Source organism: Takifugu rubripes, chromosome 8 (assembly GCF_901000725.2).
Source record: "Takifugu rubripes chromosome 8, fTakRub1.2, whole genome shotgun sequence".
Taxonomy (NCBI): Eukaryota; Metazoa; Chordata; class Actinopteri; order Tetraodontiformes; family Tetraodontidae; genus Takifugu; species Takifugu rubripes.
Window position 1 is genome coordinate 2,363,034 of NC_042292.1, and position 26,681 is coordinate 2,389,714.

General features: G+C 40.4%; 6 protein-coding genes across 17 annotated transcripts; 2 read left to right on the plus strand and 4 right to left on the minus strand.

Moving 5' to 3' along the window:
• The first annotated feature begins 16 nt into the window (after positions 1-16).
• mdh1b (malate dehydrogenase 1B, NAD (soluble)) lies at positions 17-3,002 on the plus strand. Its single transcript, XM_011606130.2, has 9 exons — positions 17-427; positions 500-612; positions 703-837; positions 1,188-1,324; positions 1,432-1,600; positions 1,688-2,036; positions 2,130-2,271; positions 2,346-2,521; positions 2,610-3,002. The coding sequence occupies exons 1-9, from the start codon at positions 406-408 to the stop codon at positions 2,786-2,788; spliced, it is 1,422 nt and encodes a 473-aa protein (XP_011604432.2). The 5' UTR covers positions 17-405; the 3' UTR covers positions 2,789-3,002.
• Positions 3,003-4,056: 1,054 nt separating this feature from the next.
• LOC105416765 (protein fantom-like) lies at positions 4,057-6,522 on the plus strand. The gene is made up of 2 exons (XM_011606131.2): positions 4,057-4,109; positions 4,195-6,522. The coding sequence occupies exons 1-2, from the start codon at positions 4,057-4,059 to the stop codon at positions 6,236-6,238; spliced, it is 2,097 nt and encodes a 698-aa protein (XP_011604433.2). The 3' UTR covers positions 6,239-6,522.
• A 2,812-nt stretch (positions 6,523-9,334) lies between these two features.
• LOC115250805 (uncharacterized) lies at positions 9,335-10,461 on the minus strand. Its single transcript, XM_029840974.1, has 2 exons — positions 9,856-10,461; positions 9,335-9,592 (listed from the first exon to the last, which is right to left on the minus strand). Exons 1-2 carry the CDS (start codon positions 10,459-10,461, stop codon positions 9,335-9,337), a joined length of 864 nt encoding a protein of 287 aa, XP_029696834.1.
• An 853-nt stretch (positions 10,462-11,314) lies between these two features.
• Positions 11,315-17,966, minus strand: retreg2 (reticulophagy regulator family member 2). Of its 2 annotated transcripts, XM_011606095.2 has the most exons (10): positions 17,955-17,966; positions 17,332-17,594; positions 16,821-16,924; positions 16,398-16,428; positions 15,886-16,015; positions 15,700-15,784; positions 15,348-15,485; positions 15,116-15,204; positions 14,650-14,785; positions 11,315-13,933 (listed from the first exon to the last, which is right to left on the minus strand). In XM_011606095.2, the coding sequence occupies exons 2-10, from the start codon at positions 17,583-17,585 to the stop codon at positions 13,176-13,178; spliced, it is 1,725 nt and encodes a 574-aa protein (XP_011604397.1). In that variant the 5' UTR covers positions 17,586-17,594; positions 17,955-17,966; the 3' UTR covers positions 11,315-13,175. The 2 variants fall into 2 exon arrangements, with proteins under 2 accessions (XP_011604397.1, XP_029695517.1); XM_029839657.1 differs by lacking the exon at positions 17,955-17,966 and having other exon boundaries at positions 11,315-13,927; positions 17,332-17,829.
• Positions 17,967-17,983: 17 nt separating this feature from the next.
• Positions 17,984-22,353, minus strand: prkag3a (protein kinase, AMP-activated, gamma 3a non-catalytic subunit). 11 transcript variants are annotated; one of them, XM_029839664.1, is made up of 14 exons: positions 21,564-22,353; positions 21,399-21,438; positions 21,203-21,303; positions 21,029-21,110; positions 20,885-20,943; positions 20,363-20,423; positions 20,212-20,266; positions 20,008-20,134; positions 19,752-19,917; positions 19,365-19,402; positions 19,150-19,296; positions 19,035-19,070; positions 18,879-18,950; positions 17,987-18,774 (listed from the first exon to the last, which is right to left on the minus strand). In XM_029839664.1, exons 1-14 carry the CDS (start codon positions 21,579-21,581, stop codon positions 18,745-18,747), a joined length of 1,032 nt encoding a protein of 343 aa, XP_029695524.1. In that variant the 5' UTR covers positions 21,582-22,353; the 3' UTR covers positions 17,987-18,744. The 11 variants fall into 11 exon arrangements, 9 of the variants coding, with proteins under 9 accessions (XP_029695526.1, XP_029695520.1, XP_029695519.1 ...); XM_029839665.1 differs by having other exon boundaries at positions 17,988-18,774; positions 20,363-20,408; XM_029839661.1 differs by having other exon boundaries at positions 17,988-18,774; positions 20,348-20,423.
• Positions 22,354-22,498: 145 nt separating this feature from the next.
• Positions 22,499-25,884, minus strand: cnppd1 (cyclin Pas1/PHO80 domain containing 1). Its single transcript, XM_011606096.2, has 8 exons — positions 25,691-25,884; positions 25,111-25,213; positions 24,901-24,982; positions 24,681-24,801; positions 24,469-24,597; positions 24,335-24,396; positions 24,087-24,204; positions 22,499-23,987 (listed from the first exon to the last, which is right to left on the minus strand). Exons 1-8 carry the CDS (start codon positions 25,751-25,753, stop codon positions 23,382-23,384), a joined length of 1,284 nt encoding a protein of 427 aa, XP_011604398.2. The 5' UTR covers positions 25,754-25,884; the 3' UTR covers positions 22,499-23,381.
• Between the last annotated feature and the right edge of the window lie 797 nt (positions 25,885-26,681).

The window sequence follows — 26,681 nt, forward strand, 5'->3', positions numbered from 1 at the left end:
ATGAAAGCCACTCGGTGTTGGTATGACAATTTGTTTCATACAAGGACTAAAAGCAGATTTCGGCGAATCAACACATTTGTCACGTAACCCTTTTTTTCCCCAAAACGTTTGTCAAAATACTCAAATCGACCCATTTGCGATAGAACCTTAGCAGCAAACTTGGAGTATTCTGGTGTGCTCGATGCTTCAGTGATTACATTTATAAATTACAAACAATGCACTCGCCCTTAAGCAAAAATGTGAAATTATAGTCACAATGCCGATAAAGGTTTATCTATAAAAAAAATGATCCTCGGTGTTACTGTTAAGAGTTATTAAGTGATCATTTGGTTTGCTTTTTTCCGACAGGAAGAAAATAACCGCAACACTGTTGGTATCCCGGCAACCAACAACGACCTGACTGAAATGGCAATGTTTGTCCTTTCTGGTAAGATCTACCGTCATTTTTTACGTTTTAGTATTTTCAAATGTCTAATTTCTACACCATTAACCCTTTCAGGCAAAATAAACTGTCCATATTATGCCAAAGCGGAATTATTAGCAGACAAACTGCAAAATTATCTTCCAAACTTCAGGATTCGAAAAATCTCAATCCCATCAGAGAAATGGAAGGTATAAACCCATCAATCCTCTCACCGCTTCTCCATTGCTCCCAGCAATATACCGATTTGAATTAATTAGTAAATCGTTGATATATTATAGGAATGGCTGGAGGACATTTGCAGGAAAAATGGCTGGAAGCACAAGGAGTCCCCTTTAATTTGGAGGGAAATCGTACACCAAGGAGGCAAAGGATTACTTTTAGGAGGCTTCAGTGACTTTTTAGAACATTGTCAGGTGTGTGTGTGTGTGTGTGTGTGTGTGTGTGTGTGTGTGTGTTTCAAATTATAATTTATGTATTACCTCCATATATTTTTTCATAGGAAAATTATTTTGTGGTTGTACATTTTTAGAATTAAGAACATATTTGTTTTACTTATGGAATCAAAATTACGAGGGGGCGCAGGAAAAGAGAAAACAATTCACAGGTTGTCATCCTTTTAAAATTGACTGCAAATTTTACGTTGGTTTTCAGATTTCTCGAAAAAAGATCAAGATGTAAAAAAATGTGCTTAAAAAATAATATAAATAATAAAAGAAGCCAATTCAGTTTAGTTAAAAAATCCTATTTAAACTCTCTCTTGTAGATATACTACAATGTTACTTCAGACATGCCCGCAGACATCATGGTGCAAATTGCAGAGGAGAATTTAGAAGCCCACAAACAGCTCTTAGCAGAGGCGCAGCATCGTGCCAATCTTGTTAGACACATATGGATTAGCAGGTAGGCTCGTGCTGATAGAGACTGACTCAAAAACCCTGCTCCTTCCATTTTCTGATTCGGCTGTTTTGGCTATTATGTATGTTGTATATCTTTCTTTACATATCCAGTGCTCTCAGTTCAACCTCCCAGTTCCTTATGAGTAGTCTGATTTCTGCTGACGTGTTCCCCAATATTTCCACAATTGATGTCCATCTATTGGACCTTGATGGTGATGAAGAGGTATTGCATCACCTGAAGAATGAGTTGGAGCACCAGGCACTGCATCTGCTTCATCAAGTACAATAGTTTGGGAAATTCATTTTAATTTTATTTTTTTTACCACTCTAAAAAGTCGTAAAACAGCCTATTTGTGGTTATTTACAGGTGACCATTCACACAGATCTGGAACAGGCCTTCCAGAAAGCAGATGTCATTATTTTGTTGGATGAGCCGTGGTGTGATGATATAGCTACAGTGGATGAGAGAGAATTGAAGAAGCAAAAAATAGACGCAATCTCTGAGAGATACAGAGAATATGGACGGCTGATTGACACACAAACCAAGAAGGAGGTGAAGGTGATTGTTTCTGGGGAGTCATTTGTCAACCTCAGATGCTCGCTTCTTTTGGACTACACACACTCGATTCACAGTCACCAGATTGTTGCTTTGGCGACTCAGCTTGAGAATGAAGCCAGGGCCATTGTTGCAAAGAAACTTAATGTGAGACCGGCAGGTAGCTATACAGTTGATTCTTAATGGTTGGCAATATACACTTCTTGCTGCATTTTGGAATTGAATAATTATTATATTATCATTTCTGTTTTAGATGTACGCGATGTCATTGTGTGGGGAAACATCAGCGGTAGTTTTTATGTCGACCTTCAGAAGACTAAAGTGTTCAACTATGATGGGCCAGTTAAAGGACCGGAATTCTTCTCCCTGCCAGCACAAAATATTATAAATGACAGGTTTGTAATATTACACAACAGTTTATGAGACTCCAGGGTAAAGCTGCTTAAGTGCTTCCTCTTCTCTATACTAGGACATGGATAGAAACAGACTTTCAAGAGTTGGTACGCAGTCGGCGTGCGGCTGTAGTTTCGAGGATGAACCGAACGACTGCCATGTCATGCAGCCATGGCATCCTCACTGTCCTGAAGGCTTGGAACGGCCTTGGTGCTGGAAATGAGGTGTTTTCCTTGGGTGTGCTTTGCTCAGGTAATAAAAGTTGGATCTGTATCTCAATTTGAAATTACTGGACTATTTGCTACAGCTGACATGGGATTATTCTTGGCATCTTGTGTAGGTTACCATGACCTCCCAGATGGCGTTGTGCTTTCAGTTCCACTTACCTTCACAGATGGGAAATGGTCCGCACTGTCTGATGTGACCATTGGAGTGGACCTGAAGGAGAGGCTTCAACATTCTGCAAATGAAATTGGGCAGTTTTTAACGGCAAAAAGCAACAAAGACTGCAGCAGATAACACAATTTCATCACCTAGGCATGCAGCACTACCTAACATATCTGCATATTCATCTTTTAATAGAAAAAGTGACACAAAATACCTATAGTGCCCTTACGGCACCAATGCCAATGACACATTTGCATTAATCACATTGACTCAAATCAAACATTCAAGAACACATGGGTACACAATATGGAGAAAGAGCTCTTTAAAACAATAAACAACTTCAAACACAAAAGTGCTCCTTCTTTGGGAGTAAGGAAAGTCAGAGTTTAGTTATTTTTGTTTGTGTGCGTACTGTTTACGTGGCTACCTGAGCAATTATATAGTTGGTGTTCTCATCAGAATCTATGAAATTGAGAGTCTAATGTTTTCAAAGTCAGATTCCACAGTTGTCCACACCAAGCATCCGTTGAGTCCTAAGGCGATTACTTAAATCATAGAAAAATGACTTAGTATACCTTAGTATTGGAAGTATTTTGGGATAATCACAGTATTTTAGTATAAACAAATTGAAGCATCATGAATTAGCATTTAACATCTGTATTTTACTGCATATTAAATTGTTTATCCTTATAAGCCAGTCGTTAAACAGCCTTTAAACCAGTATTTATCATTCTAAACAACTTTTCAACTGTACATGAACTGCTAAGTAAATCAAAAAACAATATAAACACACAAAATCATCAGAGTGAATACTTTTATGACAGAGAGACTTATAGATTTGTATAGTGCCCTTTAACAATGGCCTGTCCCTTCTTATGGGATGAGTGTCAGCATAATGCAAACAACATATCAGAGGACAGAATGAGGCAGTTGGAGTAGATTTGATAGATTTTTAGATTTAATAACTTTCCATTATAAAACAATGGGGCCATTTAAAAAAAACAACTTGATTTTTGCAAATAAAGTTTAAAAAGAAAAAAATAAATATCAACTGCCATTTATACAAACAGGAAAAATACAGAGCATACAAAGATCAAAGGAGATTTATTAATCAAAGACTAATATTGCAATCAAAGCCACTAGATACTCTTGATTTAGTTTCTCAAATAGCTACAGTAAAAGAAAAGCCATTTCATACAGGTGAGTCCTCAAAACCATTGTGGGGTGTCTTATGTTGCCAAGATGTCATAGACACTTATTGGAAAAGTAGTGTGGTAGTAGATATGCGTGAGGGTGTTTATGCACATGCATATGTATCTATGTACGTGCATGTGTGTGTATACATGCTTCATTTTATGCCTTCTGTAGGATAATGTGAATACGTGAATATACTTCCCAAGATGCCACTAATAAGAGGAATGCAGCATTACAGATATCTTCATGCTTATAGCAGGTAAGTATGTGGCGTTGTCTTGAATTAAGAACGCTGTTAGCACTGTTTATTTTGATTTTAGTACTTGGTTTTTTTGGGTGTTCAGGGAGGAGTTGGAGGATTGTTTTGTGCGCCTGCAGGAAGAGAACCTGCGCCTCAAAGAAAATGCTAACAAAAAAGATGATGAGATGAAGACGCTGGGCACCAAGTTAAGGAAGATGGCAAATGACCAGAGTCATTTGGCACAAATTATAACAGGCAGGGGCCAGCTTGGGTTGGTAGATAAGCAAATGAACATAGCGGTGGAGGATCTGCAGCAGAAAGTGCAGAGACTGCAGAGGCAGAACGAGGAGCTTAAACAACGCGAACATATAGCCAGACAGCAACACTGTCTGAACAATGGGAGAAGTTTGGTTTATTCTGGACACAAGAAGTTGCAAAATAACAATTTCTCTTGCTATCCAAAAGCACCAAAAAATGTCAAGAGACTGGGAGGGGGAGGAAAATATCCACCTAGCCTGCTGGAGGAGGCAAGGGCAGAAATCTGTAGCTTAAAAGAAAAGAACCTGCTGCAGCAGAGCCACATTAAAGAGATGGAAGGTGCTTTGGAGCGACTACAGGACAAACTGAAGGAAAAGGAGGCAGAGTATGAGAAGAAAGTCATGCAGATTCAACAAGAAGAAACCTCTAAAATCTGGTCAAATGTTGAAAACAACGTGACAATGACCAAACTACAAAAACAGATGACTGACAAATCCAACACTGTGGCTGAGTTGCAACAAAGATTGTTGCAACTGCAGGAGAGTCAGAGTACATTAAAGGAAAGTTACCAAACAGCAGTCAGGCAAATGAATGACCTATTAGCTCAGCTAAATGATGAAAAGAAAAGGAGTTCACAGTTGGAGAAACAACTTCAGGTTCCCATCATGGACAATGACAGGGTACAAGGGCTACAGCAGCAGCTCACTCAGCTCAAAGAGGAGCGGGACCTGCTCAGAGAGAGGGTATCCAATCTACAAAAAAGTACCTGTGCTGCCTGTAAAGCACAGAAATTACAACTACAGGAGCAGCAGTTGCAGGTCACCCAGCTACAGACGGCGTTGAAGGCTGAACTTGTTGACAAAAAAGCCATCCTCAACAAGATTAAATCTGAGGAGGAGACCAATGAGGAACTGACGGCAGAAATAAGAAAACTAAAGATAGAATGTCAGAAGAAGCAGCAGAAACTGGAAGAGCTGAACAGTCATTTAAGCTGCTACACTGAGGAAGGTGAATATAGTGCACATGAACTTAACGAGGCACTGCAGCTTGTCAAAAAACGGAAGAATCCGACGGAGTTACAAACAGCTGGCATTGTTGAGATGGAAGACAGAGCAAAGGCCATGCAAGAAGTGAAAGATGCTCATGATAAGACAATGCAGGAGCTGCAGAAGTCCAAGAACATCCTCAGTGTGGAGAGGATCAACTGCAAAGACTACAAGATGAAGCTGGAGGATGTGACTAGGAGGAGGAACAAGGACCATGCAAGGTATGAACAAAAACTGAAACAACAGGAAAAACTGCTGGATGCAAGAGAAGCCAAAATCAACCAACTGGAAACTCAAAGTAGACAGTTTGGCACCACAACTCACACAGTCCAGTCAGAGGATAACAGAGAAAGGAGCTCATGTGAGGAATCTGTTCACCTGGAATGTGGAGAGAACCTCACAGAACTCCAGATAGTTGGTGTCAGACTATCTCCATCAGCGCTGAAGCTCCTGGATGAATGTGAACCCACAACCTTCTGTACATACAGTTTCTTCAGGTTTGACAATCACATTACACCAGTGGTGAGGGGGCAAAACCCTAAATACAGCTTCACATCCAAGTACATTGTAAAGATGGATGATGACTTTCTTGAGTACATCAGTAGTTGCTCTGTCTTAGTCGAGCTGCATCAGAGGCTTGTGGGCTGTGATTGGAGGACAGTGGCAACGACTCATCTTCCACTGCAGCCGCTATTTGAGCATGATGGGAAAGTTCAGGGAAGCGTGCCCCTGGTTGGTGTGTCTGATGAAGCTCCTGCATTTGGTTCCCTGGATTACTGCATCAAACTGAAGCTTCCTGTGACCGAGGAGTCATCAGAGCAAAGTTCGACTGTGTCTGCATAGTAGAGTGGACATTTATACAGGGTTGGACACTCCCAACTCCAGTCTAATTCTGCTACCACAGGAACAAGCTCAGGGTCCACATTCACAAATATTCTCAGAATCCTCTCAGGGAGATCCTAAATTAGGCTGAAACTTCAATATAAAACAGAAGTTTCTGAGCAAGGAGAGGACAAAACCTTAAACCTTAGGGTGACCCCGTTGCTAGGTACAACAGTCTTCTTAAAGTGTTGATTGGTTGTTACAACAAATGTTCCTATACATGGGCACTGAAATCATTTGAAGACCTTTAAATAGTCTTAAATGTGTAATTGTAAAAACACTGTCATGACGATGAAACTTGGCAAAATTAAATTCATTGTTACAAAATGTTTGAATGTGCCTCACTCACATGATGATTAGATTGATTATTGTAACTTATTGTTCTGTTTACTCACCATGCTGATTTTACATCTCAATTTATTTGATATTACATGTGGACGCAGACTCAGCTGCCAGCAACAATTATAACTGTCCTTGTAAAAGCAGTTTGATTTTAGCAGAATGACAAGAAAAGAAGGAAAGAAAACTTTAAAGCTGATAGGGGCAGAGCAGTGCCCCCGCTGAGAACAGTTGGGGGAAACAAAGGGGTTTTAAAAGGAAAATTCAGTCCCGGGACCACGGCATGAGTGAAGAAACAGATCTGGGAGCAGGTTTCTCACAAATCAATGCATTGTTCCCTCCTTTAACACACAAGCAAAGCGGAAGCAGAAAATGCAGCACCCAAACTAGTTCTCAAACTTTGTTATATATTTGATATTTCTAAGGAGGGAACATATGTAAATTATATATTTATATGAAAACTATAATGATAAGATATAGGCTATTTATACGGATGCTTTTGTGTTTATTCTTTATTTATAATGATATTAGTGTTGCAAATAATATATAAATGTACCAACGGTTGTACATTTGGAGACTATCTCTCCGTCCTTTCTGTTGTTCCACCATCTTCTGTTTAATATGGTGAAAAGAACTGCATGTGGCAGATCTAAAGAAAGCTATATGATGCCCCGATGCCACTTCAGCGCTCTACTTTTCTACTTTGAACTTTACTTTTATCTGACTTTCTCTGAGGGGGTTTCCTGAACACAATCCAGGTAAATACACAGAATGAATATAGGCATGACCAGACGTCATTTAACAAATTTTATTTACTACTACTAATATAATATTAGCTTGTATATTATTGTTTTCATTGCAATTACCATTACTTTAATCCAGTGAACATTTAGTGTTATGTTTTATACAAGCTGAAACTAGCAGTATGGTATAGGTAATTAAACTCACTGACAGTTGACCATGGACGCTTGTGAAGGAATCCTTGTGACAAAGTCAGAAAGAAGAGGAAAACTGGAAAACTTAGTTTCCCTTTGTGATGAAGAATGTCTTGCATTATTATTAAGCATTATTATTAGTAAGGTGCACTCATACTGTCGGGGGTTCATCCTAATCTGCAGGTGACAGGACATAATATGACTCTGCTCATTGAAAGATCTGGAACCCTGAGCTCTGTAAAAGATTTGAGTGGACAAATAAACCTATTTCTCTGGTCAAAACTCTCATTTCTCCCTCTTATCCAAACAAATATGCGGCTTGGAGAGGCTTAGCTGAGCAACATATATGGGGCAAAATATGCTGTTGTCACTGTACCAAATACCAAAAACAAATAAATCATGCAACTACGCATAAGTTGGGCAGGGCTTCCACTCTAACTGCTGTACTATCCTTCCAAATCCAAGGGGTCACGGTCTGGGCTAAACACAGCTGAACCACTGTCCACTATGTCAAAGGATGTCAAAATGAGGCAGGCAGAGTGGCTAATTCACTACTAAATTAGCAAGGCAACAAGGAGAAAAGGAAAGAAAACCAAGGAGGGCAAACAGGAACCTCATGCCAGGCCAGGCCTTGATCTGTAGCCTATGCAGATCAATACCTCAGCTGTTAGAAGCTGGAGCAGCTAACTAGAAGACACACACACATCACCAACTCAGCCCAGCACGCCAACCTGAAGAGTGATCTCAGGGCACATACCACGCTGGTACACAGCTCGGCAGAGGAGAAAGGGCAACTAACCAAACAGGGGAAGTATATAACCAGGTCCTCATTAGCGGCTACAGACGCAGTTGCACTATGGCTGTCGTTAAAGGGGATGCCACACACCGAATTCCATGCCAACTGGTAAATAACATAAAATGGGGATGCAGAAGAGAATGAAATAGATACACAATGTGAGCACCATTTAGAGACACTCCCAACTCTTTGTTTTTTCGGTAACCCACCAATAAAAGACACACTGTCATGGTAATGACAGATGTGGGACAGACGTTCTCACCCATGCTGGGTCAATTCCAGCAATAGCTCAGGCAAGGATCTGATTGGGGTCTGCATGTATTAGTTAGCCCATTGGAGCATGGGGGCTGCGTGTGCTTTGCCAAGATACAACACTCACACTGTTGACACCATTCCCTGATATGCTCCTTCGCGTTAACTGATCATTTGGAAAGTAGGCTAATAGAGCTAAGATAGACACTCACAGCATGTGTTGCCTTTATTATAAGCCCTGTATAAGGCTTAAATTTTTTGCGGCTCCAGACAGATTTGTTTCTTGTTTTTTTGGTCCAATATGGCTCTTCCAACATTTTGGGTTGCCGACCCCTGATCTAGAATTTCTTCAGTTTTCCTGCTGCTCCTTCGCGTTAGTGTTTGCTAGCTCGAAGTCGGCTTTTAGTTTTTGATGATTGGATTTTGCTTTTTGATAACAGCATTTAAATGATGTAAAACAGCGGGAATTTTCTCTAAACAAGGTCCGACAGGGAAAGGTTTGAGAACCACTGTCGTCGGTAAAGGACAACGTTTTTGCTAACAGTAACGTTGCTTTTAAACGTATACCTACCGTCGGATTTCGTGGATGCTTGTGCGTCTAAAACATCAGTTTACATGAGTAAAGTACATGAGCACGTTGTCTTGACCATGTCAACATTCTTAAATGCATGGAGTTGCAGCCATTTTAATAAAAAAGATGACAATTTAACCTTTTATTCAAACATATCCTGCACTCTAATAACAACAATGGGCTCCGTTAAAATGTGCTTCACTGTCTGTACTTGAAGAACTATTATTCAGCAAGCTCTTAAATTGGCTGGTATCCAACCACGTTGCTCCTTCAGCGATCATCACACTTGTGTGAGAAGCTTGTAGCACCTGGTGTGGACCCTTCCAGCCATTCCTTTTCCTGGTGCTCAGAACCTTCACCATGATCCAGTCACCTGGAACAATGTCATGCAGCGGTTCGGATGCAGGCGATCGGACCTCTGCCTGAGATAGGTCAGAAGACAAATTTTTATCATGTTTATCTTCACAAACTGGAAAGGAGTCTTTGTTTTTGCATTCATAACAGTACAACAGTTCTCCAACTACAACAACAATGATATTTTAATAAATTAAAACCGCAAAATGTAATACAAAAAGTCAATAGCTCATGAATAAGAACAATATCACATACAAGCTAAACAAATATTGAATTTTTGTCGTAAAGAAATATGTTTTGCTGGATAAAAACATGAAAATCTGCAAATTACCTCTGGAATTAGGTTTGGGAGTTGCCTTGGTAACGACACCTGCAATTCTTCCCTTTCTCCGGACTGTTGAGCTGGAATCTGGACTGTGTTCACTGCAGATTCCCTGTTTGCATTTAATGTGTGGTACAAAAAGTCAACTCCAGAAGGTAGTAATGACAACACAGATGCACCATTGTGCGGAGTTGCATCTTTGGCATTATCGCGCGTATCATCCAGATTGCGACGGTCCCTCCACCTCTCATTCACATCTTTCTTTCTGAGGTCAAGGGTCACACCGGGTCTCGATTTTGGAGCAGATCTCCTCAGAAGGGGAAGAAGTTCCGGTTGGTTTCTTTGGAAGTTGGGGTGGAAATAATGATGAATGTTGTCTCTATTTAAACGCTGGGATTTCCTGAAGCCATACAAATTTAGCTGTCGTGTAAAACTTGAGAATTTGGAGGTTTTGAAGCCATTTGAAGACAAGAAGTCATTTTCTATTAAATTCCCATTGATGATGATTCCGTCTCCTTGGTGGTTCCAGATGATGGTATTAATTTTGCTGTCATTGATCAATCGCCACAACTTTGTAGGGAATTTTTCATTCAGTGAAACTCCCAGTGTTTGCATTTTTGATGTGTAAAAAGATAAAATGTTGCAATGAGAGAAAAGAAACATATGCTGTATAGATTTAAACTGCAAGATTTGACTTGTTTGGTGTGTTCTCTCACCTCTTAGGTGCACGTTATTTGTTTGATCAAGTGTTTCTTTCATCTAACTTCAAGGAAACATCAAAGAATCAAAGGCATCTTACACATTCTTTAATCTTTAATGGACTCCTCAGGCTTCCGTTTTTGGGAAACGGGTCAGCAACTCATGGCTGTAGAGCCGCATGTGGCTCTTTGGCGCCGCCCTAGTGGCTCCCTGGAGCTTTTTAAAAAAAATATGAAAATGGAAATTGTTTTAATATAATTTCTGTAGGAGGAAAAATGTGACAAACATTCTTAAAGTTTTCCAATTCTGTATACATGTGTATAATAAATATTTAATTTCAACATCTCATTATAATGGAAGTTAAACTTAAAGTGGCCATGTACTGCGTCATTCTCTCCAGGATGCTCATTATGTATTTGTAGCCTACTGATCATTTGGAAAGTAGGCTAATACAGCTAAGATAGACACTCACAGCATGTGTTGCCTTTATTATAAGCCCTGTATAAGGCTTTAATTTTTTGCAGCTCCAGACAGATTTGTTTCTTGTTTTTTTGGTCCAATATGGCTCTTCCAACATTTTGGGTTGCCGACCCCTGACCTTGAGAGGGCAAAGGCATTCATGCTGTTGTGTCCTGGACACTGTAGTCGAACGCAGCTAGCTCAGCTACCCCACGATTCTCTGCAGCACCCAGCTTAGCCAACTCCAGATGGCACAGGGGGTCATTATTATTTCAGTTTCAGTTTTAAAAAGTCAATCCAACAAAGTTGGTTCAGTTTGTTCTTTTATTCTTACTTTCACATATGGTATTACAGATTCTTTCTTTTTTTTTTAAAACCAGTTTAATGACAAAAGCTTCTTTCTCCGTGAAATTTGTTGACACTATAGTTTCAGATGTAAAAGTTCAAACTGAGTACTTTATGGAAAAAAAGAGAAATTAGAAAATATATTCCTTTTTTCCCCCAATATTTTACAGTTCAATAAATGTCTCTACATTTCCAAAAACAACATATTAGGAATTTAACACTACACACAGTCTAGTCAGTTAATATCACTTGCCTCCCATTTTAAATGTACCAATAGAGCTTCTTTAAAACGTGAACTTATCAAAACCTCTGGCTGGTAATTACAGTATTGAACAAAGTGTATGTCCGCATTTACTGTAACCTGAAACTTTTTTTCCTCCCCTCAAACGGTGCTTTACTTTGTTTGCAGACAAGGAAAACTTCAACAGAGTGCAGAGTTCACATGCAGAGTACACACTTCTTAGAATTTCTACACTATACACAAGTAGTCATTGGCTGAAAAAGAAAGATTAGTACAATACGAAGCACTAAGACAGATCTGGAGCTTTATGCTATAATCATTTTTATACAACCCACCCCTGAGATTTGGTTGCCAAGTGCCAAAGCAAATGTTTTTATTATGCCAACCAGTAATAATAAAAGCAGCAAATAGGTTACCCAATAGACACATATTTACTTGTAAAACTGACCAAAACCATATTGAATGACCAATTGAACAGTTTATGGCAGAGTTGATCAATTTCTCCACTAATGATCATATTGTGCCTTCAAAACAAACAAAAAAAACCCAAATGATGGTTAAATTAACACTGGGGGAAAAAAAGGTGAACGAGAGGATAAACATCAAGATCCCAGTGATCACTACTCAAATTTATAGATTTTAATGGAATTACACAAAAGGAACATCTTTTCATTGGTTACTTACACATCATAAATTAAATGTGGACATTTGAAATTAAGGTTTATTCCTTCATATGTGTCAAAAGAAGAATTTATTAGATTGGAAATGATGGAGCATTTGTCATCATCTTGCCACACTAATGACAAAATTCAATAATGATCTGTAAGTGAAAAGATTCTCTTGTCTCAAATGGAAATGGAAAATTTGCAGACAATGACGCGTTAATGGATAAAACTATTGTGCTATTCATAAATATGGGATAACATTCCAAAACTGTGCCTTCATGGGATTTTTTATTAAAACAATTATAATACAATCATTTGAGAATATAATTTATTTTAAACCTTCACCCAAAACGAGGATCTTACCAACTGAGTTCCAACTTAAATAATCTCCATCATATATTATTAACAGCTATATTATTCAAACATTGCTTCTCATCTGATCACAAGGAGGAAGTCTCTCACCATGGTGGGAAATAAAAGCTTCGCCACTGTGCCGCACAGCCGATTTGTCATTTCTTGGTGACAAAGCGGCCTCTTAGTTCAACACTTATTCACTTAAAATCATTTATCTCGACCAGTTCTATTCTGAAAAGTGGGATAGCAGACACAAGAATTCTAGAAATAAAATATCGATCCTAAAGGTCTGCCCTAATTTTCTGTTCCTTTATGGGTTCAAGTACGCTACTCTCAATGCCACTTAATGGCAGCCAATGACCATAACAAGCAGGCAGAAAGACTGAAATGACGACAACAGAAAGAGCTGCTATGGAAGCAACACACACCAAGTATCCCAGTCATCAACCAGCAAGGTTAAGCTCCAAACTTTTAATAAAGGTTTTGTATATAGCTGTATATATATGGATATATTGTCGCTCTAATGTAAAAATAAAAACAAAATGTAGGGTGCCAAAAAAAGAAAGCTACGATTGATGCTGAGATGTATGCGGAGCTCCTTCCACCCCCTCTCTGACTGAACTGAGGTCCAGCGCCTCATCTACCATCTCTAATTCGCTTTGGTCCAGAAGCTCAAAGTCCTCTTCCTCAGTGGCAACCAAAGTGTCATCGGGCATCACCTCGCCGGCACCACATTCTTTCTCCCGTGTCTCATTCAGGTCCTCATTATCCTCCAGCTCTCCAGCTGAAGTGCTGGCAACGGGCTCGGTGGGTTGGGTGGAGGTTTCGAGAGGGCTTGGTGGGATTCCGGTGGGCAGGAACTCAGCTAGTGTATCCTCACTGGCCTCACTGGAGCGCAGCAAGGCTGACAAGGTATTCTGCACCACGGTAGAGATTGCTGTGCTGACTATCTCTTCACTCAGGGCCTCCAGGGATCGCTGTGCACCCTGCACCATTACGGACTGCTTCTCCTTTTCCTCCAGCAGCCCTGCCCCCACAGGCACGGCGCCCTCCTCGCTGCTCGCTGGCCGTCTGTGTCCATTGAAGTGCGTGTTTACAAAGTGGAGGGGTGATGCTAGGTGCTGGATAAGCAGGCTGGCTGGGCTCAATGGCTCCTCGGCAGACTGAGCACCAGCTTGTGGTCCGATGCCCTGGCTGGAGCTTCGAAGCGGGAAGTGGAGCAGGTTGGGGTCAATGGATGGGAAATCCTCAACTGAAGGAAATTCGGGGAGATCCCGCAAGTAGGATTCCTCTGGCTCACTGTGTAAGCTCTGCTGGTCTAGATCTTAGACAAAGAGACAGTAGAAATGAAAAAAACAAAACAAAAAACCCTTCAACATTTATGCTGCAAAACCAATATACCAGTATACAGGTTGATGTAACACGTAAAGACATTAGTACATCATTGGAAATCTCAAAGGGATACACAAAAAGAGCCTCCTTGGCAAATGGCGAGGATGTTAAAACGCCATATAGTGAGAAAACTCTTGAGCATAGCTCTCATGGATATCTACTACTGTGATAAAGATGGAGCTGCCACAAAGCTGCCACAAATAAGCTGTGTGTTGTTGTTATGAGAAAAATGCTAACTCAATACACCAATTAAAACAAACACAAGTGCAAAAACTGAGAGCGGTTTGATTTGCTTACATGCAGACTAACTGGAGAAAAAAGAATGTGGTACAAATCTAGTAAAACACCGAATGACTTTATACAGTAATAAAATAATTACTTTTCTCTGTCTCAACTAAGAAAAATTATAACTCATTCAGCAGCACCAATTCCCAAGCAGTACCTCCAAAAACTACTGGAAACACGTCTTGGATCGTTACTTGTTCATAAAAACAACAGTGTTCTCACCTCCTTTGAGTTGGCATTTTAATTCTGAATATAATTCATCTGAACTGCTATAACATAATATATTCTGGCTTTAAAAGTAATTAGCAGTTGGTTATGCAGCCAGTACTTGTGCGTGTGTAAAGAAGACGTGTGTTTTCTCACCCTCAGACAGGTCGGTGAGCTGAGGAGTGGTCGCTCTCGAGACAGAAAATCCTCCGCTCTCCAAGATTGATGCCTCCTCATCCGACAACTCTGAGTCTGTGATGGCCATGGCCAGAGCTGTGGTCTTCACATCCACCTGCGTAATACAACACTTCATTACACAGGTGGCAGCAAACAGGATGTAATCAGTCAAACTTTATTGTTCAGTCTCTTCAGGCCAATAGCATCAATAATCAGAGGGCAGTGGGTGAACACATTATCTTTCAATTCTGCTTGTCTGGATTTAGTTGCACTTTTAATTCACTAACACGATGTTGTGAAAATAATGACTCGACACGCTCTCACAATATCAGGCACCGTACACACCAGTGCAAGTGCAACACTACAGCCGACAACAAGTATTCTATTCTTCAGCGGTTTATTGTATATATGAGGGCTGGACGTTGTGGTAAGAGTCTATACGTACGGTTGGAGCAAAGCAGGACAGCTCCTCTTCACTCTCACTCTCTGTTTCAGCTCTTGGTTCATCCCCCTCTTCCGATTCCCTCTTCACCTCTATTAAATAACACATTGATTCATACGTGGTATAATGAATGCTTTATTGCCTTAAGGTGACATTTCCACAAAAGAGCTGTAATATTTTGATTCACCACCATACTTGACAGCATTAGGTGGGACTTAGATCACAGGAGACTTACTCCACTTGTCGTGCTTGCGGTGCGCAGTATCTCCCTTCATGCTGTAGTCCAGTTTCATCAGGATCGGCTCCAGGCCCGTGTACATCCTCTGGATAAGTTCATGGTAAACCACCAGTGGCCACAACAGTACACTCAAAACTGAAAAGATGAAAGAACATTTGATGTCATCCTTGAAGTCTTTAGGTTCATAAAAACATACGTTTCATGTAATATGTAGAAACGGAAAAAGAAACTGTAAAACTAAATTACACCAAAAAATTGGCTTAAGTCATATGTTTTGGTATTAACATCTATACTTGCTATAAAGTATAAAAGTTACATTTTTTAATTGATTCAGAAGGGAGAGACTTACCTATGATATAGGAAATCATAATTCCTGGTACATAATGTCCAACCGCAGCAAGTACAAAGCAGCCACTGCACATCATTGCACAGAACTGGGGGAAAAAATACACAACTGACAATTATGCTTTGTTGTGCATGCTTTTAATTATTCATGATGTCATTCTGAAGTGACAGACTGGTAAGAATTGCGCACCTTGCCCTGGTTCTGTCGTTTGTACTGCAGCATCTCCTGCAGGTAGAGGCAGCAAGTCAGGTAGCTCTCAGCGAGATGGTGGCTGAGCTCCGGAATACTGAGCAGACGTTGCTCCATGCTCATTGTTTCACTTTAGCCAAAAGAGAATGCAAACTCAAACATCGACATAGCAATAAAGGTACGTCTGGTGATTTTTTGCATGTAAATCAACCTCTCGTTCTTGACCTCCCATTTACTGTAACCACCAACATATACTGTAAGTTGTTCATATTAATCCTAAACGGATAAATTTGGATATATTTAATTAAGCAATTTTGTATCAAAATGGTCCATAAATCTATGAAAACAATGCCAATTTATTTTGATTTGAGAACAACATTGTGGCAGCATGGTTTACCATGAAACTTTACACCTGAAACTCTTTTTAGAATTATGTTTGTATATGACAAAACACGAGGAGTGCCAACCAAAGGGGACCATACAGGTAATCTGCTTGTGCATTCACTACATACCTTTGCAGCAGGTGAGGTTCTGTGGGTCGAACTACAGTAAAAGAAACACTCAATTAGCAGTAAAGTAGCAGTAATCGTAAAGTAAAAAATGTACATTTTTCAAATGATAGATCTTTAATCATCACAGTGCCTCAGCTTCAGTGTATATATCATAATATTTTGGTACAAAGGCCATTTAATAATCCTGTCTGTTTTAATCGGTGTTACTGATTTATGATTTGCGATCTTTTTTTTCCGCAAAATTCCCATTTTAAAAGTCAAGTAATTGAAACTAGCCTAAAACTTTGAAAGATGATGTATGGGTTAGTCATATGGCAAATGTCATAACAGAATAAACATATATTACCATGTTTCAGAGGTTAAGGCTCTGAATAATAGAGTTATTTAGGTTTATGCAAACCTGTTTTAAACACCCTGACTTACCTGTAATTATGGGCAAATTCGGTTTCCATCTCTCCAGCAGCATAAGCCCCAGCAGGGACACACTCAACAGGAAGAGAGGTCGCAGGGAGGTGGAAGACATCAGCCTGGGGGACACAAGACATCTAACCAGTTTAGGCTCACACACATGTCTAACTTGTTTACTACGATGTTCATTTCCAAGCACGCACTGGCTGTTTCTGACAGCTGGTGAACAAGGCCTGGGTCACTCAGGAGGGTAATAAGCTGAAGAAAAACAAGTGCAACAACTCGGTCCTTTATTTTTGCAACAGTTTTTGCATTGGTTTTACACTTCCATTCATGTCGACAAAGATGTCAAGGTAGAAATTTAGGACTGGCGTTGCTTGCAAGCTACGTTAGCATGAAGCTAAGGATAATCCAACTATCATGCAACACGTACGCAATAGCCCCTCTGATGTTAGCACTGAATGTAACCGTGCAGGAATGTCAAAAAGGGGGATAAAGAATGATCACACGTGGAATCGATAATTACCAGAACAAAGTGTGAAGAGTCAGGGCGACAGAGATGCTGTACAACGGCCTCTCCCAGACCAGCAGCCTCTGCCCCAACAGCAGCAGGGGCTCATACTGCGATAGCCAAACCTGAAGCCGCTCACGCAGGCGGACAAGCTCCGGGTTTACGTCCGCGCAAGGCTGTTCCGATGTCCCAGCGGGAAACAGAGCCTCCAGGCCTACTGAAGACGAGGTAACCGAGGGGCGTCTTCTGGCCTCCTCTCCGCTCGCCATGTTTCTCCACTTTGTTGTGTTGTTTTGGATCACGGGGTTTATGCAAAAACAAACGTCAAGACGTAAAAATGATAGCGTTTCCGTGTCAGACTTTCAAAATAAAATGCCAACGCCAAGCGCTACCTAACAACTTAAAAATTCAATAATGCTCCCATCATTAAAATGTCAATATTTCATTGATATTAAAGAAAACGCGTTTTTCACGACTGTCTTCACATTGGAAAGGTGCCGACAATCGAGCTAACATAATTTCACAAATTTACTCCACGTTTTACCTGTACTTTAATAGGAAATATAAGGTAATCCCCGTTTCAAAAATTACATATGATGCAACTTCTTAAGCCCAAATGTTGCAATATTGTGTCCTACTGGTACAGATGGGCGGGCCTTCAGAGAACTGGTTACGCGCGCGCTTTGGCTGCAGGACAGCTTTGAGGTGGTAGCCAATCAGGGCCAGAGGGAGGCGGGTCGGAAAGAGAGGAGGCGGAGTTTTGGCGTCGCCAGAGTGAGATGCGCAATATCTTGGACAGGCGGATCACGAGGACAAGAAAATCTGTCACGTGTTTCCCCAGGTACGGTACTGGTAACAGAACTGTTTTAAATACTTATTTTATTTTATTTTTTAAAGTTAACAGGTACTTTGGTACTTTTTAGATTTATTTAATTCATTCTAGATAGTATATGTGAAATGTTTATGTGTTATATTTGGTAGAAATTTCTGCGCATTACAAAACATATAATAGATTTAAAATAGTAAATATTAATATACTAATCAACACACATTTAATATCTTACGGTGATAACATTACCACAACAACAATAATAACAATAACAACAATAATAACAATGTGTTATATTTTGATATATAGGTTAGTTGTAAATCACTGTAAGCAAAATAATTGGGGAAAAATCATGTAATACAAATGTTTAATGCATCAACATTCACTAGCAAATAAAAATATATTGACCAATTTGATCAAATACAGCCAAGATAGACATTTTGTAGCTTTTGTAGATTCCTTACATGGCTAAAAAGTTAGCTCAATGTTCATTTTATGTTACAAGAATATACATGTTATTGTGAGTTTTAAAATAAATAATACCACCCAAGGAATTCTTGTTCTTGCTCTGGTAATCATTTCACTTACATGTTGATTTCTCAAAGACAAAAAACAAATCTGTTTGGCACCTGCAACACAAATGATCAAAAAATTAAACAAACCATCCAAGCACTGCATTTTTCTTCGATTTGTGAAGAAACACAAAACAGGGTTGCTGCAGTAAAAAAAATACCTTATTGGATACATGGCCAGGAATCCCATCTACCCCAGTAGCAAAGGAGGAGAGGTGACCACGCTCCTCCGGCTGTAAGAGTCAAAGGACGTCAATACCTGCAGGGGATAAAACCATGGCCTGCAGCAGGTCAGAAAGAGAGATGATGCCCCTCACCACATCAGCCCTGTCCACCAGGACCAGGCGATGGACCTGGAACAAGCAGGTTAAGTACAAGCAGAGACGTTACGTTAATAACAAATGCCTTGTGTCCTTCTTCAAACACCTGTACCTTGGCATTGACAATACGCTCAATGATGGTGTCCAAGGTTTCGTCGGGATAGCACTTGATTACTCCCTCAACAAATCCCACGCGTCTGCGAATGGCCTCCTGCATGGTCATATCCAGGTGGTTATATGTCCTCTGGGCTGCTAGATTCTGAGAATAAGGACATTGTTTGAACATCTCAAGAGTGGAATAAATCCATATTTGTTTGTCATACTTACAATCACATCAAATCTTGAGTAGAGAGCCACCACTTTTCCTGAAATTTTTTTCGTAAATGTTTACATCATTGACAGAATGCAGGTGTATTTGCTTCTATGGTGCATCTAATTATTTTCATGCTATTCTACTTTATATATGAATTTGCAGTCAAATAATAATGATAATAGTAATAACTTACAAGTATGGAAGATGATTTCATTCTGAGAATTTTTGTGTTTTCTTTTGCAACAAGTCAGAATTTATGTTAAATTTAGATTTTTTTCAGAATGATATGCTAATACAGCAGACTTCTGACTTATTGAAAGAATTAAAAAATTATATTCAATGTACACATTTTTGAGATAGAGATCTGACAGATTATAAATGTAGCCTTCCCCATTTTGCACCTTTTTCATTCACAACAGGAAGTGCAGACACTCTTCTATCTACAAAAATGGAGAGGGCGTCATAAAGGGTTGCTGTTTGCTGGACGGTGGCAATGTTGGTAAAGGTTCCAATCCCAAGCTTCTGGATCTGCTTTCCCACAAATGCAGGCTTGGGAATTTTCTTTCCCTGAATAAACACATACACCACGGAATAACAGTGCCGATTCAATAGAAGAAGAAGTCCAAATAGAACATCAACCACCTGAGTTAAACTTACAAATATGTGGAGAAACCTAAGGATTCTTTTGTGGGTCAGTATATGCAAAACATTCCCAGACTCTGGATCGATGACTGGCAGCCGATGAATCTTGTATTTCAGTAAGGAGTAGATAGCATCAAATAGACTGATGAGTAAACAGAAAAGATCGGTTGAAGCGCCTCAAACAGACTCAGGGCAGTATTGAAATGAGCCCATACTTGCCTGGCCTGTGGAGAAATGCTAATAAGGAAGTGTCTGGAACATTGTAAATAAACATCTAGACAGAAAAAGAAAGAGCTCCAATGGATATTCATGGAGGTTTGTGTGGTGTGATGACTGATATTCCTTGTGCATTTACTTTGAAATGAGTCACCTCTCCATGTCTCAATCTTGTGGCTCTCCAGCTCAAACATCTGAACCTTTGGAGGGAAACTCTAACGTCAAATTGTGACAATTATGACAGATTAAGGATGGGTTTAAAAACAACATCTGAAACAGCATCTTTATTTGTTTTAGTTGTCATTGTTAAGATTGTTGGAAAGTCAATAAGCAGCATGTTGTGAGCAGTATTATGCAGAAGAAACATGTGCTGAGCTACAGATCAAGGGAGGGGATGTGTTTGGTCATGCGAAAGAATTAGCGCGGCGAATTTCCATCACGGAAATCTTCAGAAGTTATTTGGGAATCACTACAGAGTTTTTATTAACAACAGCATTTATTTGAAAATGGCAGATACCATATTGTCATTGTGATTGTTCTCCTATGAAAACACATTTATGTGATGTGTATATTTGATTTGCCTCCGTTGCTGCTGTAATATGGAAAACTTTCTTATAAAATCCCTTTTTTCTCAGGGGTGCATGCCTGGTTAAACCTGCTGCACATGCATGCTCACCATGGGGGACTTGTAATAGCAATGGAGGATGTTGATAAAATCTGTAATGGTCAGCATCCCTGTGTGGGAAAGGGATTTACTGCATTTTGGCAAATACGGACCAGACAGAAATGTGACAGTTGTTTAAATATTCTCCTTTCTTACCCACAAATGTCTGTAACTTGTTATCCCATAAAAGTGCAGCCCTCAGGCCATTTGCCACCAGGGCGAAAAAGGCTTTTTTCACCTTTGAAAGCATAAATCACACAGATTGAGGATTTATAAACAGGAGGCAGAGACAGACAACCCAAAAAAAGACGGGATTGAATGAGCTCTTACTTGAAGTTGGGTATCAAAAATGATCAGTTTACAGCTGCCTGGAATGGCATCGTAACAGCAGTGGCTTTTCATGAAATTCATGTAGACTGTGGCGTCAGCCTCTGAGAGCACATTGGTTATATAATCTCAATACCCCCATACTCACACGTGCAGGCATGCACAGACCAAACGGCAGAGCACAACACAACTAACTTACCTTCTTTGTCTATTTCCTGCTTCTTTCTCTGGTATGACACCTGCAAGACAGCGGAGCGAAACAGTCTGCTCGATGTTTTCAGGGTTTGAAAGGTTTCAGTTAACCTATTAAACTCTGGTGAATCTTTGCACTGGTTGATGTATTTATAATTCAATAACCTTTCACCTGTGAAAGCGGCTCCATGGTTTTCCTGTGTGTCCATGAAAGACTTTTTCCTGCCAACTCACGACTGCTGGTGCCCACTTTGTTCCTTCTTAAAAACCAGTTGGTGTCTATATTAGGAACTCTAAAGTGGTATGCAACAAGGAGGGGTGTCCTGTAAAAGAGCCAAGGAAAGCTTGTGGGAAGGGATCTTTTTCAAACCGGATGTCTGTTCCCGGGCTGTGTAAAGGTTCGTTTAAAGGGTCAATTATGCTCTCCAATGTGTAGTTTTGACAGTAGGATACGTCAAAATGATGTAGTGACGCTAATGTACAGAGCGGACGCACTGGCGGGGTCGTGTCAGGAGACAAAATGCCATGAACTTTTCCTTCCCACGTTAAATGTCAAGGCTACTGTAGCTGAGGGCTTCATCTAAAATGTGTCCAGCTGTGAACGTGTTGGTAGATTTTACACAGGAATGACCTAATGTACACTTTAAACTTACAAGTATGATCATTGTTGACTGGTCCAGGTTTGCCCATTTCTAAAAAATGTGTAGTTATTAATTACAATTAGAGATAAATGAATATAATCCATCAGTTCTTTAGACATACTGAGATATCGGACAGCTGTCACATGCTGTTAAACAGGCGTTAGCTTCTGTATATCGACACAGTCGAGTCAGTAACAGTCTTTAGAGTCAGAAGATAAAGAAATGTTTTACTTTTCGTCGCAGGGAAGCTCTTAAACCAAGATCACTTATTTCTTTATCGCTGTGTTCTCCTGTTAACTGCCAGACCTGCTTCAGCCAATCTTAAGCTAAATGTTATGCTAAAATCACCCATGATAATCAGGACGTCTGGACTGAACCTCAACCCAATTTAATGATATTAAACATAAAACGGACATTTTAATGCGACTCCAAGGTTTCAAGCTAGAAACAGATATCACAAAAATGCTGTTATTTCCTTTTTATTTATACAGATTGTACAATTTTGGCATTTTACACCATGTACAAAATGTGAGCAATTTGTGCTTGAAAGGGTATCAAACTCTGATGCCGCAGTCATTTGTTTATTTAGAAAATAAACTGGGATCATATGAGGATATACATTCACACTTCGTGGTATAATGGAGTGAAATGACCCGTGGTCCAAATAATGTGAGTGTATTCAACAAACATCAAGCAATAGATGATCCCTCACACTTCCTTTTTGGTTAAACTTTCTAAATTAGACGTGGCTAAATGTTGCTGTCACACAAATCACCTAAAATAAATGATAATACGCTACACAACATCCAACCATGACGTGTGCATGGTAGACAGAACTGAAAATAATCCAGAAACAGATGCAAAGCCTAAAAGTGCTGAATAAATTGTACTGCATACGTGACCAGTGTTCTGTGAAAAACTGGAAAAATCAAACCAAAACAGTAACTTTCTTTATCCCATTCCTAGAACTTTAAGATATTAAACCTCTCCAAACGTCCCGAACCTTCCGCACACAGCAGCTTAGTGACCACATAACCTAAAGCACACTCCCCACAGGGAAACCCAAGTCCCACTTTTCCAAGTTTCATCTTTTACATAAGCAGTAGAAAACCTTTAGTTGTTGCAAAGGGGAATAAAAACACCTAAGCTCCCTCAAAAGCTTGTCTATTCAGAAAAAAACCCAGTCATGTGTGACCACAACAGCATTTCAGTTATGGTAAAGGTCGTCTGCAGCCGTGCTTCATACCTGAAAAAAGGAACAGGAACTCACTCGTAAAGGTGCAAAGTGTTAAAAGCAATGCAGGTTTATATTCTGGAGTCCAGACTGCCTGCAGGTGAAGTGGGGATCTCTAACCGGGTAAAAGCAAAGCATGGCTTTTGTCAATGGCTAACAAATAGTTGGGATGGCAGCTTCCCAGATGGACAGGTGGGAAAACATGGAGAGCAGAGTTAAGACTAATTTCCAGAGCATGACGTTGGTGGTTACCAGTGGACCCTTGAACAGGAAGTGCTGAGTTGTTTCCAAGACCACAGTGGAGCGGCGCAAGTGACTTGAGAGAGCCAGAACAACATTTTGAGGTAGTAGCCCCTTTTGCTTCCATCTCCGAATTTGTCTCAGGACGCATGTGACCCAGAGAAGCGAGGACTGATCCCCAGACGCACAAATACGAGGTAAATGAAGACGATGATGCTGGGTTCTGAACGTTGTCCCTTGCAGGTGATCCGGTCTGACAGGTCAAACTTTTGTTCTTCATTATGCAACATGGGAGGTGCTGGGCTGCTGACGAAGCTTCTGGGCTGAGGTCAGCGGTCTGAGGGCTGGCCAGGCTGATGTCAGCTGGAGGCGACAGCTCGGTCTGGCTGTATCTGGAAATACTGAGCTGCTGCAGCACAGCACAGGTGGCGATGAGGCCCGCCACGCTGGTCAGGTAGAGGAGTCCGAGCATGCAAGAAATCTGAAAATGAAGGGGGGACATTTGATATCTTGACATTAGCACAACACAGGTGTTTAAAATGTGCAACGATGAAAAGAAATGTAACTCCAATCTCCTCACCTTAGTAAAGTGCTGGTAGATGGCTGCAAGAGCTTGACTCCATGCCGACTGCTCCAGCAGTACGCAGAGATCCGTGTATGTGAACCAGCCCCGTTTCATCCCCTGACGCTCTGCAATGCTGGAGATACAGACACGTCACCAATATGGTCCTTTCTTTTCCGTCTCTGTACCGGTTCTACCGCTGTAAAGTATCAGTTTGGCAAAGAATACACGTGATATCTAAAAGAGAGATTTGGATTTTCACCAACCTGGCCTCTAGTTGACTTAGTAAATCAAGAAGGTCATTAGGGTCTGTGAAGAGGCTCCATTCCTGGATGACAGGACAAACCGGTTAGGGAAAGAACTCACAGGTAGGCAAATACCACATCCAAAAGGCACTTACAATGGCGTTCAAGAAGCTCATCTCCAGGTTATTGACAGTTTTGACATCCAGCTTTCCGGCCGCTCCCCATTCGTCATTGAAAACCTCCTCTTCCTCCCCTTCATCATACAAGTACTTGCTAGCAACCATCTACTCCAAAATCAGCAGACAACATTTTAATGAATAATTAAGACCATTAAAGCCCGTTAAAATACACCAGGAAGAACTCTCACCATGGAGATCAGGAAAAGGTCTGAGGAGGAGATCTTTTGAAGGTATTCAGGGTTTCTGTGTCGGAGCCTTTCGATGTAAACCAGAGCCAGCATCATGGCACAGGGAGAGATGCAGGCCTCCCTGAGGGCAAAATAAACTGGGTTTTAGAACATTTCGTTTCATGCTTGAATACGTTCTGTTAATAACACATGATCACGATGGATGGATGGATGGACAAACCTGGAGACATGAGCAGCATATGTCTTGTGAAGCTTTCGGATTGGGCTTGGTGCAGACTTTTGGAAGATTTCAATTGCAATATCTAGAAGCAGTCACATAATCTAATAAGGTCGTGTTCAGTGTAAATCGAATTATGTTCGTTTAACAGATGACTCCTTCGCAGTGTCAACAAAGCTGGGTTATGACATGAAATATAACGAAAGATCTCACCTGTAACAGGGCAAGATAAGGAATCTAAAGTCACATCTGTGTCCAGGCCATAATACAGTCGCTTTCTCATGCGTTCTCTTAATTTACGGTGTCCAGGAAGAAACTGTCGTGAAGAAATAAGATATATTTATTAGCAGAAATAAAATTTAACCACGACTTTTGCTGCTTCACTAGTGGCGCCAACATTACACGATGCTAACTGTTAAGAGCAACTGTTGCTCGTATATGAATATGTAGTAAAGTAGAAAAGAATTCAAACTTATGATTGTATGATTATTGATTTCAGGCAGAAATGAAGACGCTACAGGCAATGATCAAAAGACCATGCTATTTCGGGTCAGGTCCATCAGGATTGAGCCATAACCAGCAACTTTAAATCTGGTAAAATCCCATAGCCCCAAAACCTAAAATATTTCTAAAAATGTCGTTTAATTGTTTAGTTGCGTAGAGAAACACATGTATACATTGCCCTTAGTGAGGTCGGAAAAGTCACAAAACAAACTAGCCTAGCTAAAATAGCTATTGCGCCACAATAGTGGGTTGACCCGATATATGTTCTCAGCAGTACACAATAACATACCGTGAACTCCTGGAAGTCCGAAAATTGGAATGTCTTTTCGTTAAATAAAGCGTCGAAATCCATGTCAACTATAATTCAAACATTAGTTAGCCGAATACTGAAAATGCGACTGGTTGGCCCGGACCTCGCCCGACTAGCTCGCTACTAGCACAGCAAAGCTAACAAGTCAACCAACTCTCGCGGGACCGGCGATGACGTCAGAGCCGCCCGCTACAGACGGAAGTGAATCGGAGGGTTGCGCCAAAGAGCACTTAAACAATTGTCAATGCCCATTTTCCCTCGGGGAGGGTTAAAAATAAACTTTAACCGTTTAAAAACGTTTCCTGGTTGTAAGATAGTTAAGTTTTCATATTATCTGAAACACGGGTGGTAGTCAGTAGAGGATTAGGAGATGGCGGGTTCTTGGTTCAAGCCCTAGTTGCAGACCAAAGTTGGAAAGGTGTTCTGGTAGCAGGAGAAGGTCCAAGACATCTGCAGAGTGCTGCCAAGGTACCCTTTAGCAAGGTACCAAACCCCGATTGCTCAGATTGGGCCCTGCGGTGAGCTAGTAGCTCATCCAGGGACGTTCTGGAGCCGATCCCAGCTGCAAGTGGGATAGGTTCCAGCCCACACCCCAAAAAGGAAAAGTGAGCTGGAGTTAGAAGTTGGATGGTTGAAACACATGCACTTTATTCTTTATAAATACATGAATTTACAAAACGTCATAATGAACATAGTAGACAGGACACAGTTATAAAGTACAACAAAAAATGAAGGTGTATACAGCAAGAACATTTAAACCACCAATGACATTTAAATACAGAAAACTCAGGAAATAATTCCACCATAACCTATTAAAATCATGTTCAACAACACATATTTATGATCATATGAGAAGCAAACCTTGATTTCCCCTGCTCTGGTATTTACATTGATAAAAATGTTTGCCATTACATGTTTAAAAGTGTTTAAAACTGACTATTACAATTGTATACACCACCTTAATGATTTT